This window comes from Nuphar pumila, chromosome 13 (assembly GCF_984573655.1).
Source record: "Nuphar pumila chromosome 13, dmNupPumi1.hap1.1, whole genome shotgun sequence".
Taxonomy (NCBI): domain Eukaryota; kingdom Viridiplantae; phylum Streptophyta; class Magnoliopsida; order Nymphaeales; family Nymphaeaceae; genus Nuphar; species Nuphar pumila.
The window spans coordinates 13,314,438-13,336,452 of record NC_143261.1 but is presented as its reverse complement, the minus strand read 5'-3'; the positions used below and the strand labels follow the sequence as shown (position 1 = coordinate 13,336,452).

At 37.5% G+C, this 22,015-nt stretch overlaps 1 protein-coding gene across 1 annotated transcript; it reads right to left on the bottom strand.

The window, feature by feature from the left end:
• Positions 1-728: 728 nt before the first annotated feature.
• Positions 729-17,988, bottom strand: LOC149817814 (SKP1-like protein 1A). The gene is made up of 2 exons (XM_089984782.1): positions 17,388-17,988; positions 729-1,116 (listed from the first exon to the last, which is right to left on the bottom strand). The coding sequence occupies exons 1-2, from the start codon at positions 17,688-17,690 to the stop codon at positions 943-945; spliced, it is 477 nt and encodes a 158-aa protein (XP_089840908.1). The 5' UTR covers positions 17,691-17,988; the 3' UTR covers positions 729-942.
• Between the last annotated feature and the right edge of the window lie 4,027 nt (positions 17,989-22,015).

Sequence of the window (22,015 nt, the reverse complement as noted above, 5' to 3'; positions counted from 1 at the left end):
GGACGATTCACTTTCATCAAAGTTCCAACACAACCACCCTTCACAGTTGAAAAGCAGGAATGCAGCACTCATGCTCACACTGCGGTCTCCCCTGGATAGGATGCACACGTACCGGGTTCAAGCTGGGCTGGCTCGGGTTGAGAACTGGCTGTTCAAGCTCAGCTTGAGCTCAAACCGAGCTTAGACAGCCTATGCCCAGGTTCGGCTCAAGTCGAGCTAGAGCAAAGCTACGCTTGATTTGAACACGTTTATAAAAAAAAATCAAAGTTTTTTAAAATTTGTGTCATAAGCACTTATTGTGATTTGTGTCAAAAGCACTTTCAAGAGTCCAAAGTCTTGCACCACTAAGGTAACACTTCTTTTAGTGTTCATGTAAAAAATATATATATACATATATATAAAATCTATTTTTTTTTATATAACCCTGGTCAAGCTCGGCTCATTTATTTTTTCAAACAAGCTCAACCCGAGCTTAAAATGGGCTGAGCCCGATCTAGCTCATGTCGTTGTGCATCCCTCTACCCCTGCAGCATGGCCATAAACCAAGCAAGAATCAGGGTCAGTCAATCGGCCAAGAGTCGAACTGATCAGTGTTGTTTTGGTAGAAAAGAACCATTCACAAGGAACAAGACTTGGCATAAGTGGCCTGCCCAACAACTCCTATAAGGAAAGCAGGGATGATAATGCTTGCCAGTAAAAAACGAAGGAAAAACACAAAACATGAATCCTTTGAAGCTGCACAGAACTAGCATAATTATAAATCATTCATGATAGTAGAAGGTCTTCAGGTGAGCACAACTCAGGACAGGACTACTATAAAATCCTATTTACATCATCACCAGTAAATTAAAGGGGTCCAGGCAAAAGGAAAGACTAAATGTTCAAAACAAAGACAACTGCATTGCAAAAGTCTACTTGCTGCAGGAATCGTCCAAAAGTTTCTCATTCAAACGCCCACTGATTCTCCCGCCGGACTTCTTCCTCTTCTTCAGGAGTGAAGTCGTTCTTGATGTTGAATGTCTTCCGGATCTCTTCGGGTGTTTTACCCTTGATCATGTCTGCCACTGTTTGGCATGTCAAATCCAGCAGGTTCTTTATGTTAAGGTAATTGGCGGCCTGAAAAGAGAACACTAACTTTTGAATTGCTCATGCTGCAAGTAAACACGAAAAAAACTAAAAATAATTTAATAATGAAACACGCCTGCTTCTCAGGGAGATCAGCACATGCAAGATTAGGATTAGAATAAAAACATATGGGATCCAAAATTAACCATAGGATTCTTCATAATGCAGGAGCCTGGTGGCAGAACAGGATCACCTCACAGAGTCAAGCCCACAAAAACAGAACTAAAATGCAATATATCATCAAATTAATCGAAGGGTCACCAGATTCAAATCTAAACAGGCTATCTGTCAGCTTGCCCGACAATAAAAAGATGCCCCAGTGTTTCCAGTTCCAAAGAATCATTACAGAGACGGATCATACATCAAAGAGTTATTATAAGGTGAGATGCAGAAATACCTAAATGACGCCAATGTTAAACTAAACAACCTTTCCATGTACTTCAAAGTCACGCCTAATTTTTAGAACATGATAGGCAACAAAGAAGATGCCCTTATAGGAACATTTACACAGTAAATAAGAGAATAAATCGATGAGTATGAGAATCAAGCAAGCCAATGAAGAGAAATACCTCATTGATTTCAAGGACAATATCATATAACTGTTACTGTCAATCCTCAATGACATGAGTGTCAACTATACCCTACAGAAACAGGTACTAACACAGGAGAAGCCTTTTTCTTAATTACAACCATGATGAAGATATTTAAGACAAAATGAACTACCCCAGTGTGATGCCAGATATGTGTGACAGCGCATCACCCATGTAGCAAATACATTAGCAACAAGGCCATATATGCCAAATTCTTTTGATCATCATTGCAATAGAATGCCACTAAACAATGTAACACAAACTCTTCTAACAGGGAACCGCACTCATGTGGTGCAACACTGCTTCCTTTGTGTCAGGTGAAGTCAACCACACTGAGGTCAATTTCTGTCCAAAAGTATATTCAGTTAACACTAAACAAGTCCAGTTATATATATATACACACACACACACACACACACACACACCACACACACACATAGTGTTAACTTAAACTGTTAAAATATATAGAGTAATGCACTCCTGCCCACCTCATTCTGCCACCTCAAAAATCATCGTTTTTGCCATTTTTAACACTAACCAAGTTCAGTTATATATATATACACATAAATGCAACACATACACATAGTGTTAACTTAAAACTGTTAAAATATATAGAGTAATGCACTCCTTCTGCCCACCTCGTTCAGACACCTCAAAAATCATTGTTTTTGCATTTTTTTCTCATATCTAACATTTATACCATAGATGTGATCTATAGGTTTTCTTTAGTGGGAACCAGCTTTTGGATCACAGGAATCTGACATGTATGCAAGTTTTTCAGATCTATCATAAAACACTTTAAAACTATGGGGCAGAACATGGCAGAACAAGAAATGGGACCTAGTATGTTCAGTTCTCTCTCTCTCTCTCTCTCTCACACACACACACTATATATATATATATATATATATATATATATATATATATATATATATATATATATCCTCTCCACGCCCAAGTTTTTTTTAAAGTGCCGCATCACCCCATCCACACCCGTATCTGCAATAATGTGACATAGCCACTAAAGCAAGCTTGACATTTTACTCTCTTCCAGTAATTCGCTAGAGAAGAAGAAGAAGAAGATGATGATGATAGCAATGATAATGTTAGTATGCCACCTGCAAAATGCCTGCATGTACTGATTCAAAAATCGTAAATCACTTTTCATCATTAAGGCAAATCTTGATATCAAAAAGAACATGCAGAGGGACACACTCAGCACAGAAACACAAGAATTTTATCCATGCAAAAAAATTATTGGAGACACCAAAGTTGGTCCAACTCCTTGATACAGAAATATTAAAAGGTACTACAAAGCTTTCACATTCCAAATCTGCTTCCAAGATATTTCCTAGTTTCAAACACCAGATATCATGAAGCAGATGTAACCAAACAAAAATGTACAAATACTTATAGATAAACCAACAATGCTCAGAGTATGTAGCAAGAAATATTACTTAATCTATGTGCAGGAGAGTCACTAGAATATGAGAAGTAGAAATACGGGCATTTCCAACATTTTTATTGCAAATCCAACCATGTGGATGTGCTTAGCATCATTGGATTGTGTATTTTCGATGAAAAAAATGCAATTTTTGAATGTTTGAATATTTATGAAGATTATGAGCCATTGATTTTAAAGACTTCCAAAAATTTCATTTATGCATCAAAATTGGACTATTCAAGAGTGGGTTCTTATAAAACAAGGATGTAGATCACATCCGTACGGTTAGATTCAAGAGATAATAACAAAAAATCCATGAAAATTGCAGTTCATACATTAATTCTCATATTTCCAGTGCTCATATTCTAGTGACTCATGTGCAGGAATATATAGTTCTTGTTACATAATTACACAATCACAAACAATTCCAACTATGCAAACTACACACCCAGCAGTTGCACCAGCTTTGAATTATGAGAAAAAACCAAGGTTTTAAAACTCGTCGAGTCACCTCAGTGACTTGGCTCGGCCCTCCAGCGAATCAGCCCGGCAAGGCAAACTCGGTTTGCCAAGACTCGGGCTTGACTCGGCCTGACTCGGACGCGTCACGAGTCATGGTGGACTCGGGCGAGTGCTGGGCACTTTCGGCTTGACAAAACTCGCTGGAGGGATCGCTTGGACTCGCGCGACTCAGACTAAGTCACGAGTCACTGAAGACTCGCTGGTTAGTGATAATGGCAATTTTGAAATTGTTATTGCTTTACCTTTTAACAAAAACCCTTAAGGGTCTTTAGGGTCTTTGACTCTTCACTGTTCAAGCCTCGACGGAAGAGAGGAGAAGCCGAGAAGGTGCGGTGCCGCTGCAGCTCCAGCCATCTGACAAGAACTCCAGTGTGAACAGCAACGCCGGCAAGGAGTTTCCGACATGAACAGTAACTCTGACGAAGGCACATCGTGTTTTTTTGTGTTTTGTATTTCCGACGCGAACAGTAACTTCGCGTGAATAGTAACTCCGACGAAGGTACATCGATGGTGAACAATAAGGCGTCGTCGCAGATCCGACGCATCTTCTCTAGCAAAAACAGTGTTGCCGTGCAATTTTCAGGCGAGATTTTCTGGCAAGAATTGTGAAGGTATGTATGTTGTATGCACACGCAAATCAGGTTAGTGGTGTGTACTGTGCATACACGCAAATCTGATTTCTTTTGGTGTGTGTCATACGCACACAATCTAAGGAATACCTTAACGGGTACAGGTTTTTAGGATTCTGATTTGGTTTCGATTTTGGGTTTTGCCTGTATCGTTTATTTTTTTTGGGGAGGAACGAAGCAGGCGCACTAATGGTTTTTTATTGTTGTTGTTCGTGCATTGATCTCCGGTTGAAGATTCATATGTAGATTGGTTTTTAGCATGTTTGTGTTAATAGTAAAAAAAAATGATAACTTGATTATGCTGATGAGCATATACAGTGTTCAGTTTGTGTGCATTATGTACCATGTATAGTTTTATGTGTGCATCAATTTTTGGGATCAGGTGCAGTTTTGACCCACTTGTAAATTTGTTTGCAAGGTTCAGGTGGACTGAACCTCAATCGATTTGAGGATTCATGTGGACCAAACCTCAATCGATTTTAGGGTACACTTCACTGATTTTCTTTGATAGGTTTGGACTGATCCATAATAAAAATTGGGTTGACCAACTTTCCTTGGTGGGTTTGGACTGCTCTACAATGAAAATCGAGAGTGGCTGGACCAAATAAATCATGGCATTTTTTTAGTTCTTTCAATCATTACTTTGTGCATAATCTACTAACCGTATCTATGTTTTTAACTTTTCAAATTTAACAGTTCTAGATTTGTCAAATCATCAAAAAAATGTCAGAAGAAAGGATCTTCAAGGACTCCAACAACATTCACTAAAGGAAAGGACCCTCTCTGGGATTTTGGGTTACCTCTTGATAAGAAAAAAAAGAAGGTACAATGTACTTGGTGTACAAAACAGATGAGTGGTGGCATTAATAGACTTAAGTATCATCTTGCTAGTGTTAAAGGAAAGGTGGAACCATGCGACAAAGTCGAAGAATCTGTAAGGAAAAAAAATCGTAAGAATTTGGAGTCATTTAAGGAACACAAATTATATAAGAAAAATATTGTAAATGAGATTGGTTCCTTTATTAAAGTAAATGATATGGACTTGTCAGATGAAAGTGATGAGTCTACTAAAAAAAGATATATAAAAGAAAAAAATTGATGAATGATGCCCAAAAGCATAATATTGATACTTTTATTCAAGTGAAGGCAGGGTCTCCATCAATGAAACAACTTGGAATAAAAGCAGCTTTGGATAGAAAAGCTAGAGATAGGTTATGTTCAACTATTGCGAGATTTTTTTATCATTCAGTCATTCCTTTCAACGCAGCCAATTTTCCTTACTTTACGAAGATGATTGAAGTTTGTTCCTTAGTAGGAATGGGATTGAAGCCGCCTTCTTCATCTGAGATTTCTGAAAGATTATTACAAGAAGAAATTAAAAAAATTGATGATTATTTCAAAGAATACAAGGAGTCTTGGGCTGAAATGGGTTGTTCTATTATGGTTGATGGTTGGAAAGATGCAACACAAAGGACATTGATAAATTTTTTGGTTCATTGTCCAAGGGGCATTTACTTCTTGAAATCAGTTGATGCAACAAGTATCGTGAAGAATCGAGAAAATTTATTAAAATTATTTGATGAAGTGGTGGAAATAGTAGGCACAGAGAATGTTGTTCAGGTATATCATTTTGTTCTTTTGTAATTTTCTATTGAACATTGATATTTATAATTTGTCTAGTATGTTAATACAACAACAACAACAACTACGCCTTCATCCCAAAACAATTGGGGTCGGCAAAATGAACCAAAAAAGAAAATCATTTTGGGTCTTCCACATGAATCCTTCTCCTCCAATCATTTTTATCCAATGCCATGTCCTCGGTGAGGTTCAAAGCATTCATATCCTTTCCTATCATCTCCATCCAAGTCTTCCTAAACCTACCCCGACCTCTGTTAACTAATATATTTTCCCATTTCTTCATCCTTCTAACTGGAGCATCATTAGGCCTTCGCCGAATGTGTTCAAACCACCATAAACAATTCTCTCTCATCTTATTTTCAATGGGTGCAACGCCTACCTTCTTACGTATCTCCTCGTTCTGAATCTTATCTTTTATTATATTTCCACACATCCATCTAAGCATACGCATCTCAGCTACACTCATTTTTTGAATATGATGTCTCTTGGCAACCCAACATTCCGTACCATATAGTAAAGCGGGCCTAATAGTCGTCCTATAAAACTTTCCCTTCAACCGCAATGGCATTCTACGATCGCACGCCACTCCAGTTGCACTTTTCCATTTCATTCACCCAACCTTTTATCCTATGATTTACATCTCCATCAATTTCTCTATACTTTTGAACGATAGATCCCAAATATTTGAAACAATCATCCACCGGTATTTCTTGCTCACCAAGCTTCACTACACTCTCATCACTACTTCGTTGCTTACTAAACCGACATTCCAAATATTTTGTCTTACTCTTACTCAACTTAAAACCTCTAGCTTCCAATGTTTGTCTCCATAATTCTAACTTAGCATTAACCCCAGCTCTAGACCCATCAATCAAAACAATATCATCAACAAACATACACCACGGCACATTTTCTTGAATTGATCTCGTAAGCTCATCCATCACTATAGCAAATAGGAAAGGGCTTAAAGCAGATCCTTGATGTAACCCAACCGTTATAGGAAAATTGGTTGTCACCCCTCCACAAGTGCGGACATTGGTTACTACTCCTTCATACATATCTTTAATTATACTAACGTACTTAAGAGAAACACATTTCTTCATCATTGTCCATCAGAGAACATCCCTGGGTACTCTATTGTATGCCTTCTCCAAATCAATAAAAACCATATGCAAATCTTTGTTTCTCTCTCTATATCTCTCAATAAGTTGTCTAAGAAGATGTATAGCTTCCATAGTTGATCTTCCAGGCATAAAACCAAATTGATTCTCCGATATCATGACAACCTTCCTCAACCTAGACTCAATCACCCTCTCCCAAAGTTTCATAGTATGACTCATGAGTTTTATACCATGATAGTTTGTGCAATCTTGTATATTACTCTTATTCTTATATAGAGGCACCAAAGTACTCTTGCTCCACTCATTAAGCATCTTATTTGTCCACCAAATCTTGTTAAAAAAATTTGTCAACCATTCTAAACCTTTCTCTCCCAAGCATTTTCAAGCCTCGATAGATATACCATCTGGGCCAACTACCCTTCTTGATTTCATTTTCTTCAAAGCCTCTGCAATTTCTTTCTTTTGAATATTGCGCATGAAGTCACAATTCATCTCATAAAAAGGAACGAAGAAGTCTCTAAGATCCTGAGCATGACTTCCATTCAATAGCTTATCAAAATAATTTTTTCATCTCTCCTTAATCTCCTCATCTTTGACTAAAACCCTTTGTGTTTCATCTTTGATACATTTAACCATACCCAGATCCCTTGATTTCCTATCTCTCATCTTTGCAAGCCTATAAATATCCTTCTCGCCCTCTTTGGTATCCAACTTGTCATAAACCTCCTTATATACCTTATCCCTCGCATTTCAAACTACTTTTTTAGCTTCCTTCTTTGTTATCATATATTTCTCCAAATTCTCATTATCACGACTCTTACTTAGATTTCTATAACACTCTCTTTTAACCTTAATAGCTAATTTGACATCCTCGTTCCACCATGATATATCCTTACCTAGCGGTGCACCGCCTTTAGACTCACCCAATACCTCATTAGCCACCTTTCTCATGCCACCCGCTATCTTGATCCACATTGATTCTGAATCCTCCTCGAGACACCAATCAGCTTCCTTAACTACATGCTCTACAAACATTTCTTGTTTAGCTCCTTTCAGTGCCCACCACTTAATTCTAAGACTCTATGTTGTGTAGCTACACTTTCTCCCGATATAACCTTACAATCGATGCAACAACCCCTATCTCTCTTTCTAGGTAGGAAAAAATCTATCTGACTCGTATTAACCCCACTTTTAAATGTTACTAAGTGAGACTCCATCTTCCTAAACCAAGTGTTTGCTAAGATCATATCATAGGACAAACCAAAATCTAAAATCTTTTCTCCACTTTCGTTTTTTTCTCCTATACCATAGCCTCCATGGATACTCTCAAATCCATCCCTACTAATGCCTACATGTCCATTAAGGTCACCGTTGATGAAAAGCTTTTTTCCATAAGATATCCCTTGTACTACTCCATCTAAATCTTTCCAAAATTGACGCTTAATGGAATCATCTAAACCTACTTGAGGTGCATAAACACTAATAATATTAATAATATCCGTACCTAATATTAATTTAATAAGTAAAATCCTATCACCCTTCCTACGGACCTCAACTACATTATATATAATATAAACTCACGACTCATAACAATCCCTACTCTATTCCTATTCCTATTTATTCCTGTATACCAAATCTTATATCCCCAAGGTTCTATCACTTTTGCTTTCTCACCTACCCATTTGGTATCTTGTAGACATAAAACATCAATCTTTCTCCTACACATAACATCTACTAACTCTACCAACTTACCAGTTAAAGACCCTATGTTCCAAGTGACTAACCTAATTTTATGGTCTTGGACTAACTTCTTTACCCCCACCCATCCAACAAAGTGAGGGAACCCTTGCCTATTTGACACCACACCCGGGCGTCGGTGTGACGCGTCACTTCTAGGCAACGACCTAGCAACCCTTGTCCATTTATTACTGCCTCCGGGCCTATAGAGTACAGTGTGTCGCTCAGTAGGGGAACGTCCCAACGAAATTCTCATATTGGTTCATATTCATAGGGTATGACTAAGTTTTTATGTTGGCTGTCACTGGCCTACCGCAACCCTCCTCCTTTATCCGGGCTTGGGACCGGCAGTGTATAACCCTCCTCATATTCTAGTATGTTAATAATGTTTTGAAATTGAAAAATGATAGATAATCACAAATAATGCAGCCAACTATCAAGCAGCTGGAAAGATGTTGAAGGATAGGAGGGAAAGCATATTTTGGACTCCTTGTGTAGCTCATTGCATAGATCTCATGCTTGAAGATTTGTTTAAGATAAAAAGCATAGCTGGATGTGTGGAAAAAGGAAAAATGATTACAAAATTCATTTACAATCATACTTTTGTTTTAAACCTAATGAGGACTCAATTTTCCAATAAGAAAGAAATTATAAGACCGGTTACTACAAGATTTGCCACTAATTTTATCATGCTTCAATCTTTGCTAGAACATCGAAGTGGTCTTATGAATGGAACAATTCAAAATATTCATCATATGCTGAGGGGAAAGAGATGGAGGATATTATATTGAATAGTAATTGTTGGAGAGTCATAGAATCAATTGTTAAAACTATAGAACCTCTAGTCAAAGTTTTGAGAATGGTCGATGGAGAAGAAAATCCTACAATGGGTTATTTTTATAAAGCTATGGATAGAGCCAAAGAGGCTATAAAAGAAATTCATGACAATGAAGAGAAAAAGTATAAACATTATTGAAAAATAATTGACAATCGTTGGGAAAATCAACTTCATCACCCTCTTCATGCAACAACATACTATCTCAATCCCAAATACCACTATAGTCCACAATTTTCTAACGTATGTATGTATTTATATCTTTTTATTAATTATTTTAAATTTTGAATATGAACTTTCTTTTATCAATTATCATTTTAATGTATTTGACTATTTGCACTATTTCACGTAATTCACAAAGCATCCTGAAGTAAGGCATGGTTTAATTAAATGTATTGAGAAGTTGGAGCCAAATATTTCAGCTAGAGTAAGAGCATGCAAGCAACTTGAGTTATTTGAAGACGCAAGTGCAGATTTTGGTACTTCTATAGCTGTTATGACTAAAGATGAGCACAAGCCAGGTGATCTATCTTTAACATTATTGTTGTGTTGTGCAAAAGAATGTTTTTTTAATCAACTTTACATTTTTGTGTGTTTTGGCTTTATGCAGCAATGTGGTGGAAAATGCATGGAATATGTGCCCCCGATCTCCAAAAAAATGTTATTCGTATACTTAGTCAAACATGTTTTTCATCTGAATATAAACGAAATTGGAGTACTTTGATCAAATTCACACTAAGAAAAGAAATAGATTGGCTCAAAAGAAACTTAATGACTTAGTGTTTGTCCATTATAATTTACGTCTGAGAGAAAAGCAATTAAAGAGAACACGTCTTGACCCAATTTCTTTGGACAATATATATTTGCAAACACCAATGGATGAATCGGTAAAACAAATGTGAATTCAGATGATTGCACTGCGGCGGATCTATAGAGTAAGCTGTCTCAGATATCAGAAGCCCGAGTTATGTACTTAAAAAATGAATTTCAAAGTTTGAAGAAAGGCTCCATGACAGTCATGGAATACATAGGCCGCTTGAAGAGTATTACCGATCAATTGGCGGTTATTGGAAGTGCTATTGCAGATAAAGATAAAGTTCAACAACTTCTCAATGGATTGGGTCCTGATTTTGACATGCTTACCACGGCTTTATCATGCCTTCCGCAGTTGCCCACTTTTGACGATCTTCAAGCGAAGCTTCTCCAGCATGAGATGATTATGAAACAACGGGCAGAAGGAAATGAATCTGCTCGTCCTCATTCAGTATTGGCCATGGACACTTCTGTAGGTTTTGGACGAGGGAATGGAGGGCATCAAGGAGGCAGAGGCCGCAGACGTTTTGGGCAGGGAGGACGTGGTATTTTGCCTACACCTAATATTTCAGGGGTTTTTAATACAGGAAATCAGAGGAGAGTGCCCACTTGTTTCTTATGCAACAAAAGAGGACATGTGAAAGCTGATTGTTGGTTTAATCTACAGAATAGAGGAAAAATGGTGATTTTCTGACGATAGCGGCCTTACGTGGTGTCGCTTGAGTTCGATCGAATAACATACATTTATAGACAGAGGCAATACATAATAAATTTTATTATGGCACTGTTTGCATTATGTAACGTGCAACCGAGAAATACCCTAACCATTCTGTTGGTCGGAGTATGTTGGCAACATCATGGCATCGAAGAATGCGCATGGGAATCAAAGCGAGTATGAGAAGAAACCCTTAATCTTTTTGATCGTTTGATGTTGGTGATTTCGCAGACGAAATCCTTTTTAAGGAGGGAAGGATGTAAGACCTGCGAATTTCCTGAGAAATTCAATTCATGATATGAATTCTGAGATAAATATTTTGTATGGTTACGAGGATTTTTGCACACATAATTATATATATATATATGAAACCCTGATGTATACATATATAGATATATGTGTACGAATTGATACGAATGTGAATTCACAATGCATAATTCATCGAAACCCTAAATTTAATTCGAATTGCATAAGATCAATCGGATCTCGAATCAAAGAATTCAAACGATGTTAGAACCCTGTCATTTTATGTAAATTAACAAAGAATGAATTTATAAAGAGAGGTCGTACCGGAGATGGTTTTTCACAAAGAACCAAATTAAAAGTATATTTTTGAAATTTGAGTTAAATTGTTTTTTTTTTATGTATTTTTCTTTCATAGTGGGCTTGGGTCCCACTAGGGGGTCGACCTTAGCCCATGGTCGACCTATATTTGGACAGCCTCTAGCCTTGGAAGACTAGCTGGTAAAGTTGACCAAGCTGAGTAGTGGAATTGTGGTAAATATAAGGTAAGCTTTTCTCATAAATGAATCCAGTTGGCCATGTGGGCGGCAGCCCCATGGAACTTTTGAAAGACTTTCAAGTTAGCATGAAAGGGTGTGATCCTATTGGTTCCAGGGGGCGGCAGCCCTGGGACACTTTTTGAAAAGTTTTAAAGACAAGAGGGTATTAAAAGTTTTAAAGAAAATGATGTACGTGTTATTGGTGTTTGCAAACACCAATGGACAATATATATTTGCAAACACCAATAACATGTACATCATTTTCTTTTTCTTTTTGAGAAATCTAAAGAAGTACAAATGGAAAGTGGATGAAATCTCACATTGATTCCGAAAACCCATAGAAGGGGGAAATCCCTTTGGTTTAATGTGTAGAGGGGAGTCCCCTTTCGGTACCCAGCCCTACACACAAGCACAAAGGGGCACACGGTTGAAGAGAGGGAGAGAGAAAGAGAGAGAGAAGAGAGAGAAAAATCGCCTAATTTTTCTCTCTCTTTCCCTTTCAAAACCTTAAGTAGTTAAGCTTTTAGAAATGAAGGGCTAGGATTAGTTTTCAAAAAAGGGAGGGTTGAGATGGGATGCACACCCATCAAGGCCATGGCATGGTTGGGGTTTCTAAAACCCACCTCCCATGCCCCCAATGAAATGCCTCCATTTGAATTTTCTAAAAACTCTTTCAAAAATGCCATGAACCGTAAAGGTTTGTTTGATATTTTAACTTGATTAAAATTCTTTTAATTTATTTTTTTGTCTTTCTCTATTGCATGCTAACTCAAATCTGTCATATTTTATTGAATGAAGGATTTCTTAAGGGACTTGGAGATGGAAGTTGAAAACATTGAAGAAGCTAATCGTATTGATGATGAAGGTGGTGATGGAGTTGAAGATGAAGATGCAAGGAAAAATGCAATCACTAGTACTCCAATTCAGCCATTAATTTCTACTTCAAACTCAAGAATTGATTCTAATGAAGTTCTAAATAATAGCACTTCGCCTCTATTTGAGATTTGACTCTTGACTTGAAAATTGAGATATCATATTTTGTAAAAGTGGATGAATTTTGGATGTTTGAAATTTGATTTTTTGGGTATCAATTTGGTGATAGACTTGTCATTATGTTATGATTATTAACTTCATACTTATGAACTTTGTAATTTTGTTATATGGCCATGGGCCTTATGCTTTATACTTTATATTTCTTACTTATACAGTTGTACTAGATTGTGGTGAATGGTTTACAACTTTACTCAACATCTTTAGCTTATCATGTGATGATTTCTAAATTTTGAATATATTAAGAGTTGATACATAAATTTGCAGAATTGTTGCCACTCATTAAATTTGCAGATTACATATGATACAATACGAGTACAAATTGAAGTGAAAACTAAAAAGCGAAAGTTGATTGCTGAGATGCATTGCAGATTGCTCAAGTTGATTGTTGCCACTCTTGTAAGTTTTTAACTTAACTTTACTTTAGGGCTTGTTTCTACTGAAATATTGAATTATTGTTTTGCTTGGTTGTTCGATTTCTTGCTATTAGATGAGTAATTATAAGTTAGATATAGTTTTACTTAATGTTATTTTACTTATTAATCAACTAAACTAGTAATTAAGTCATTCTACAAACCTTTATATGTTTAAATGACAATTTATATATTGTTTTTCTTTTAAAATCAAAAGTTAACAAAACCTGATCTGAGCCACTGAGTTGACCCGCTGAGTCACGAGTCAATAAAGAATGAGTCGAGTCCCGAGTCACGGGTTTTAAAAGCTTGGAAAAAACATCATGTGCTCATCCAATTCTATAATTACCTCAATATAAATGAGGTTAGGAGTCGGATCTCTTGGTGCCACTCATCTCACATGTATCTAAAGTGAAGAGCACAAGGGAACAGAACATTCAACTCTCAAATTCACTTCTCATATGGAAAATAGAAAGACATTAAGGTGATTTAAATGGCACATCTCATCAAGATTTAGAACATGCAGGATAAGAAAATAAATCCCCTCAACAATTGGAAATTTTAAAGCACTACACATTTTTGTAGCTTTCTACGGCCAAGTAGTGAAAATTGTGACTGGGCAACCTAAGGGTTGACCAGGCACCTAGCAGTGCCTAGGTGGGGAACCTACAATGATATTTTTAATTTTTGTACATGTTTTCTATAAATTAAAAAATATTTTATTAACAGTTTTTTGAAAAATATTAAAGAATTTTCATATCTTTTTCTTAGTTTTATGATTTTCTTTTTGGGTCTCTAGGTGACACCAAGCACCTGCGAGGGCCAATGCCTAGGTGCCATATAGCACATTTTACTGCTAATGCACTATAGTACAAAGCAATAAATTTCTACAAGTATAGAATACCAGTAGGCATGATTCTAATCAGTGTGCAATCTAAAAACATGGCAACCATGAGAAACTTAAACACATGAACCACTCCACTGTTGAATCATTGCATTTAAAAAAACACCAAAAAACACCAAAAAACTCAAGTTCTGCATCAATGGACTAGAAGTTGCAGAACACCTCGAAAGCAAGAACCCATCCACTCATAATCCTTACATCTTGCATAAAGACCGATAAGTAAATCCCACCAATGAACTTTGTAATTTTGTTATATGGCCATGGGCCTTATGCTTTATACTTTATATTTCTTACTTATACAGTTGTACTAGATTGTGGTGAATGGTTTACAACTTTACTCAACATCTTTAGCTTATCATGTGATGATTTCTAAATTTTCAATATATTAAAAGTTGATACATAAATTTGCAGAATTGTTGCCACTCATTAAATTTGCAGATTACATATGATACAATACGAGTACAAATTGAAGTGAAAACTAAAAAGCAAAAGTTGATTGCTGAGATGCATTGCAGATTGCTCAAGTATAGTTATATTTACTTTAGTTTTTACTCTTACTCTTGTAAGTTTTTAACTTAACTTTACTTTAGGGCTTGTTTCTACTGAAATATTGAATTATTGTTTTGCTTTGTTGTTCGATTTCTTGCTATTAGATGAGTAATTATAAGTTAGATATAATTTTACTTGATGTTATTTTACTTATTAATCAACTAAACTAGTAATTAAGTCATTCTACAAACCTTTATATGTTTAAATGACAATTTATATATTGTTTTTCTTTTAAAATCAAAAGTTAACAAAACCCGGTCTGAGCCACTAAGTTGACCCGCTGAGTCACAAGTCAATAAAGAATGAGTCGAGTCCCGAGTCACGGGTTTTAAAAGCTTGGAAAAAACATCATGTGCTCATCCAATTCTATAATTACCTCAATATAAATGAGGTTAGGAGTCGGATCTCTTGGTGTCACTCATCTCACATGTATCTAAAGTGAAGAGCACAAGGGAACAGAACATTCAACTATCAAATTCACTTCTCATATGGAAAATAGAAAGACATTAAGGTGATTTAAATGGCACATCTCATCAAGATTTAGAACATGCAGGATAAGAAAATAAATCCCCTCAACAATTGGAAATTTTAAAGCACTATACATTTTTGTAGCTTTCTACGGCCAAGTAGTGAAAATTGTGACTGGGCAACCTAAGGGTTGACCAGGCACCTAGCAGTGCCTAGGTGGGGAACCTACAATGATATTTTTAATTTTTGTACATGTTTTCTATAAATTAAAAAATATTTTATTAACAGTTTTTTGAAAAATATTAAAGAATTTTCATAGCTTTTTCTTAGTTTTATGCCATTGCGGTTGAAGGGAAAGTTTTATAGAACGACTATTAGGCCCACTTTACTATATAGTACGGAATGTTGGGCTGCCAAGAGACATCATATTCAAAAATTGAGTGTAGCTGAGATGCGTATGCTGAGATGGATGTGTGGAAATACAATAAAAGATAAGATTCGGAACGAGGAGATACGTAAGAAGGTAGGCGTTTCACCCATTGAAAATAAGATAAAAGAGAATCGTTTATGGTGGTTTGGACATATTCGACGAAGGCCTAATGATGCTCCAATTAGAAGGATGGAGAAATGGGAAACTATATTAGTTAAAAGAGGTCGGGGTAGGCCTAGGAAGACATGGATGGAGGTGATAAGAAAGGATATGAATGCTTTGAACCTCACCGAGGACATGGCATTGGATAGAAATGAATGGAGGAGAAGGATTCATGTGGAAGACCCATAATGATTTTCTTTGTTGGTTCATATCGCCGACCCCAATTGTTTTGGGATGAAGGCGTAGTTGTTGTTGTTGTTGTTGTTGTTGTTGTTGTTGTTGTTGTTGTTGTTGTTGTTGTTGTTGTTGTTGTTGTTGTTGTTGTTGTATGATTTTCTTTTTGGGTCTCTAGGTGACACCAAGCACCTGCGAGGGCCAATGCCTAGGTGCCATATAGCACATTTGACTGCTAATGCACTATAGTACAAAGCAATAAATTTCTACAAGTATAGAATACCAGTAGGCATGATTCTAATCAGTGTGCAATCTAAAAACATGGCAACCATGAGAAACTTAAACACATGAACCACTCCACTGTTGAATCATTGCATTTAAAAAAAAACACCAAAAAACTCAAGTTCTGCATCAATGGACTAGAAGTTGCAGAACACCTCGAAAGCAAGAACCCATCCACTCATAATCCTTACATCTTGCATAAAGACCGATAAGTAAATCCCACCAATGGATTTCCAGCAAATATTTGCATAAAGATCGATAAGTAAATCCCACCAATGTATTTCCAGCAAATATTAGTAAATGATCTTCAAGATAATAACTAAACCTAAATAGGAAACAAACATAAGAACTCAAATAACCAACAATACCAAGAACAGAAGAAACAAGAAAACAAAATGTTCTCCTACGGCACCATAAGACAACTGTGCACAAAGCACAGGAATCCACAAAGCACAAATCGAAATACACCACCACAACAGAGAAAGCTCGCAGCGCTTAGGTTAAAACACGTAAAATTTTGACTCAGAGCCTGGCTAGGTCAGAGTTTTGGATTGGGTTTCATGCATACCCCGGAGACAATGATACGCAAAAACTGCGCCCTTCAAGTCATTGTTAGGCACCAGTTAGATCTCTCTCTCTCTCTCTCTCTCTCTCTCTCTCTCTCTCTCTCTCTCTCTCTCTCTCTCTCTCTCTCTCTCCATGTTCTTCCCATGCTGAACTACCAAATCAACTCGCACACTCAACATTCCACAACTATTTACCCACGAACACTTACAAAGATCAAGGGGCCACCATCGAAACATTGCGGAGCACATCAAAACAAAAGAACCGAGATACCCGCATCAATCATAACCCTGACGTAAAAAATTGTAATCGCAAATGACAGAAGAAAAACAGAATCAAGACAAATCGCAGTCCCTAATCAAGATCGAGCGAAAACAAAGCCTAGGCCTAGGGGAATCACAATCACCGACATCGATCGATCGGGAGGAATACGATACCAGGATGAGATCAAATAAGGTGGCCTGGTCAACCTTGACGAACTCGGCGTCCCAAACCTTGAGCTCCTCCTCCTGGGTGTGGTCGTCGCCGTCCTTCCGGGCGTCGACGTGCTTCTTGCAGTACTCGATGACCTTGGCGAGGATCTTGCTGGTAACGTTGGGTAGAGGGATGCCGGAGTCGGCACAGCCGTCCTCGATCATGTGGCTGATCGTCTGCGACTCCTTCGCCACCGCCTCCTCCACCTCGAACACCTCCCCGTCCGAGCTCTTCAGCGTCACCGTCTTCGCGTCTTCCTTCGCCATCTCTCCCTCCTTTCTTTCTCCACACCAACAACGAAGAAGAAGATGGAAACCCTAGAAGGAAGGCAAGGAAACCCTAGATGGGGGAGGCACCTCTCAGAAAATAGGGATTTTATTCAGCTCCCTGGCTCTCCTATTTACTGGATGTTACGGGTAGGTATGGCTAAATTTGGTTCCCTTTACAATAACAAGTGAGACTCCTAATCGGATTCGAGTACAGGTTCCGACCCTCTTTGAGATATCGAAACCAAACAAGCAGCAATTAGCTTAATCCAAAAATTCACAAAGACACACACTCTCTCTGTCTCTCTTTGTTATTTTAAATCTAGCTTTACAGATGTGATCTACAATATTCGATGAGTAGAAATAGACTTTTGGATCATCTAATTACGATACATGAGCAGGGTTTTTTTTAAAGCTTAAAAGAATGGATGGCTTAGAATTTTCTTAAATTTAGATATTCACAAAATCATATTTTTTCACCAAAATACTGTCATCCTATAGTCATCCCTAGCAAATGGAACATGTTGAATACATCGGGTGTCAACGGGTCGAGTTTACCCCAAAGGCGGAGCTGGGGGAGGGGGGGGGGGGGGGGGGGGGGGGGGGGCAGGACTGGGTTGTAGCCCAGTCCAGCCTCCCCACCCAGTTAAAAAAAAAAAAAATTTAAAAGCCCAGTCCTAGCCCAGCCCTGATTCCTCGGTCGGATCCAGCACCTGGCGAGGGCGGGCACCCGCCCGTGCTGGATCCGACCCGTTTCTACGGCCACTACAATTTTTATTAATAATTGTAGCCATTTTTTATTTTATCTCAAAAAAAATTTGGGTTGGGTTGGGGGGGGGGGGGGCGCTGCCCCTGAACCCCAGACTATCACACTAATTTTTTTTTTTTTGCTACACCCCTGTTTGCGCCCCCCTCCCCCCCCCCCCCCCCCCCCCCACCCCCACCCCCCATGAATCCTAGCTACTCCCCTGGTTTACCCGAACTGAAAACTGTGTCAACCAAACAAAAAGTAAAATAAAAACTGAAATACCATCCCGAAGCAGCAATTTGCTTAATCCAAAAGTTTACAAAGACACACACATAGGGATGGCAGTGGACCAGGGAAAAACGGGGCCCCACCCTGCCTCGCCCCGTTTGAATCGGGGATGGAGGGCATGAATGGGGATGGAGGCAGGGGATGAAGGTTAAAATTAAAACCCATGCGGGATGGACTTATGCTTTTCTCTGCCCTGTCCCGATCCTTGCCTTGCCCTGTCCCGCCCCATCACGTCCCCAATCCTTCTTTAAGGATGACAATAGATCGAGGGGAAACAAGGCCCCACCCTGTCTCGCCCTGTTTGGACCGCTGAGGATGGAGGACACGAAACAGGGATGTAGGTTAAAATCCAAACCCATGCAAGGATGGAGGGTATGAAGATCCGGATTTGAGACCTTGTCCCGTGCCCTGACCCAGTCCATTGCCATCCCTACACACACTCTATGTCTCTCTTCATTTTTTTAAATCTAGCTTTATAGATGTGATCTACGATACACTATTAGTAGAAATAGACTTTTGGATCATCTAATTATGATACATGAGCAGGTTTTTTTAAGGCTTAAAAAACTTGCTTAGAATTTTACATAAATTTAGATATTTACGAAATCATATCTTTTTAATCAAAATACTGTGATCCAACAGTCGTCGCTAGCAAATGGAATATGTTGAATACATTCAGCGGGTTGGGTTTACCCGGACCGAACCATATAGGGTTCGAGTATGGTGATAAATAAGAAGACCTGATTAAGACCCAAAGGTCCAATTAATACATGAACCCGAGTATATTTTGAGAAATTTTATACCAGACCCGGGTCCAACCTGAGTTTTGATTAAGACCAGTAAATTTTCAATATAAAAATCATAAAAAATATTATTTTACCGGGTATGGTTTGGGTCTAGTTCATGTAGTTCTTATCGGGTCTGGGTATAGCTTCTCTTATAGTAGACCCGATTAAACTCAGGTCCGGACCTGATACCATACCCAAAAATCAGGTCCAAGTCTGGTTCCATCTGAGTCCAAAGCAAACCCGATCCGTTTTCACCCCTAATCTTTAAAGTCAGATTTGCCAAACACGACTATAAACATTGAAAATCAAGAAGTCACATGGCTGATGCCAAATATTGAAACATGACCATTGTCAAAGAAAAAAAATGTTTGTATATTATTAGAGAGAATGGAAAAGTTGTGCAAGTTTTCTCCTTGTGAATCTATTAAAAATTTAGCAAACACTTTGTAGGCATAATCACATAAACCATCAAATAATACAAAACATTGAACTTTTTGATCTAAACCAACCCTGTGGGAGGGAAGAGCGGACCCTGAAAACTAACCTAGAAACCAGTTTTTGGAGCATCAAAAACTATTTTCAACATCTGTATTTTGGAATAAAACATGGGAACCAAGATGTAATTGGAATCGAGTTCAGTTGAAGACAGACAGCAGGATCCATATTTGTAAACTAGGTTCAGTAAATCGTAGCAATTTCGGTTGGACGGCTAGGATTGATACATGCATGTGTGTGATAGGATACAATTGCTTTTTCGAGAATAAAAAACAATATAGTGACCTATAGCATTGAACATATGCGGTAATAAAGCTCACATTAGAACTAAGATACTATGCGATGAGGGTTCAGAAAAGAGTCGAGTCCTTCGTTTTTCAGCTCGCATTTATCTTGTAAATAGCTCATCCGAATTGTATAGGCTTATTAATTAATAATAAATATATTTTACATTCTACATTGAGAAAGCCGTATGCTTTGGAAGAAGCTTGTACAGTTTGGGAAGGGTTTTTTATTAATCAAAAAAAAAATCTACTTCAACAAAAATATCATAAAGCATAGATGGTTGAATTGCTTGGCTTGAAACAATAAGTTTACAGTTCATATATTCTTGCTTACAACTTTGAAACAATTATTTAGTTTGTGAGGCTCTTATAACTTGGCTCAATAGGTTTAGAGTCCAAATTCTATCATTTTTAACTATAAAAAAAAATGTATTCCATTTTGTAAATGAGTTAGCTGGAGCTAGGCTTGTTTAACTCGGGTTCACCATGAGCTAAAAGCTCAGCTTGACACAAGAAATGAGTCGAGCTTGAACACCCTCTCTTCGGTTCATTTTGATTCATTTATCATTCCTATATGTGATGTTACAGTCACTTGTTTGCTTAGATATAACCACAAAATGTTATACTTAATTGGAAAACATGATCCAAAGTGCTGATTCTTATAAAATCAACCATAACTAATTAATTACAGGTACTCTCTGAGGTTCTATATTTACAGAAATTATGGCACTATTTGGATGTATCCAAATGCATCCATTATAAAAAAAAAACATAAACATGCACGAACAAATTCAGTACTTGTGCATGTGCCTAAAGGCCTTAACTTTGATTCCTTTAGTTAAAAATTACTAGGATTTAATTGGGTATCTTAGTATAAAGCAAACGCTTACAGGCGTTTTTAGAAATTTTCAAGGAAGAAAATCTCTAGTTAATAAGGTACTATTTGGGAGCTGGCAGTTGGGATGGGAATTTATGTATTTTGTAAAACTTGGTCAAACTATCTTGGTAGCACATGTTTGGAAACTGGAAATTTGGATGAGAGTTTATGCAATTGGGAAAGAAAGTGAGACCATCTCCAATTTGTAGTTGCACAATTCTGGGTTTGGTAACTAGCAACTGTCACTTTTTCAAATGCATAAGCTCCCTAAGGGCACCTTTGGAAGCACAAAAGATGTAGGAAAAGTGATGCAAAATAAAAAATTTGTATGAATTTTTTGACCCTTACAAATGAGAGAAAATATTCCTCTAGGGGATGAAGGAATGTTTTCAATTAAGAGAAAATTTATTTTTTATCCTCCTCACCACCCATCTCACCACATCTAACCACCACCACCTGCCACCATCACCACTACCCCTCCTACTCTCTCTTGTTTTTTTTCACATTTTCCACTATGTTTTTCTCATGTTACACAAACAAGCTAAAAAATTTCTTTTGAAAAACTTCTCATAGGCAAAACTTTATTTTCCTATAAGAGGCATAGGAAAAAAAAGCTTTTGCCTATCAAAGTTGTTTATATGAGAAGTTCTCAAAAAGAAAGTTTTTCGCTTGTTTGTATAGCACGAGAAAAACAGAGTGGGAAAATGTGAAAAAATGAGAGAGAATAGAAAGAGGGTGGTGGTGGTAGTGAGATGGGTGACGGCGAGTGTAAAAATAAATTTTCTAGTAGTAAACATTCCTCCACCACTCTCATGGAAGAATATTTTCTATCAAAAGGTGTACTT

Coding starts and splice junctions, on each gene's coding strand:
- LOC149817814 (XM_089984782.1), bottom strand. CDS start 17,690: ATGGCGAAGGAAGACGCGAAGACGGTGACGCTGAAGAGCTCGGACGGG. Junction 1,117..17,387: donor CCTTATTTGATCTCATCCTG/GTATCGTATTCC, acceptor TTCTCTTTTCAG/GCCGCCAATTACCTTAACAT.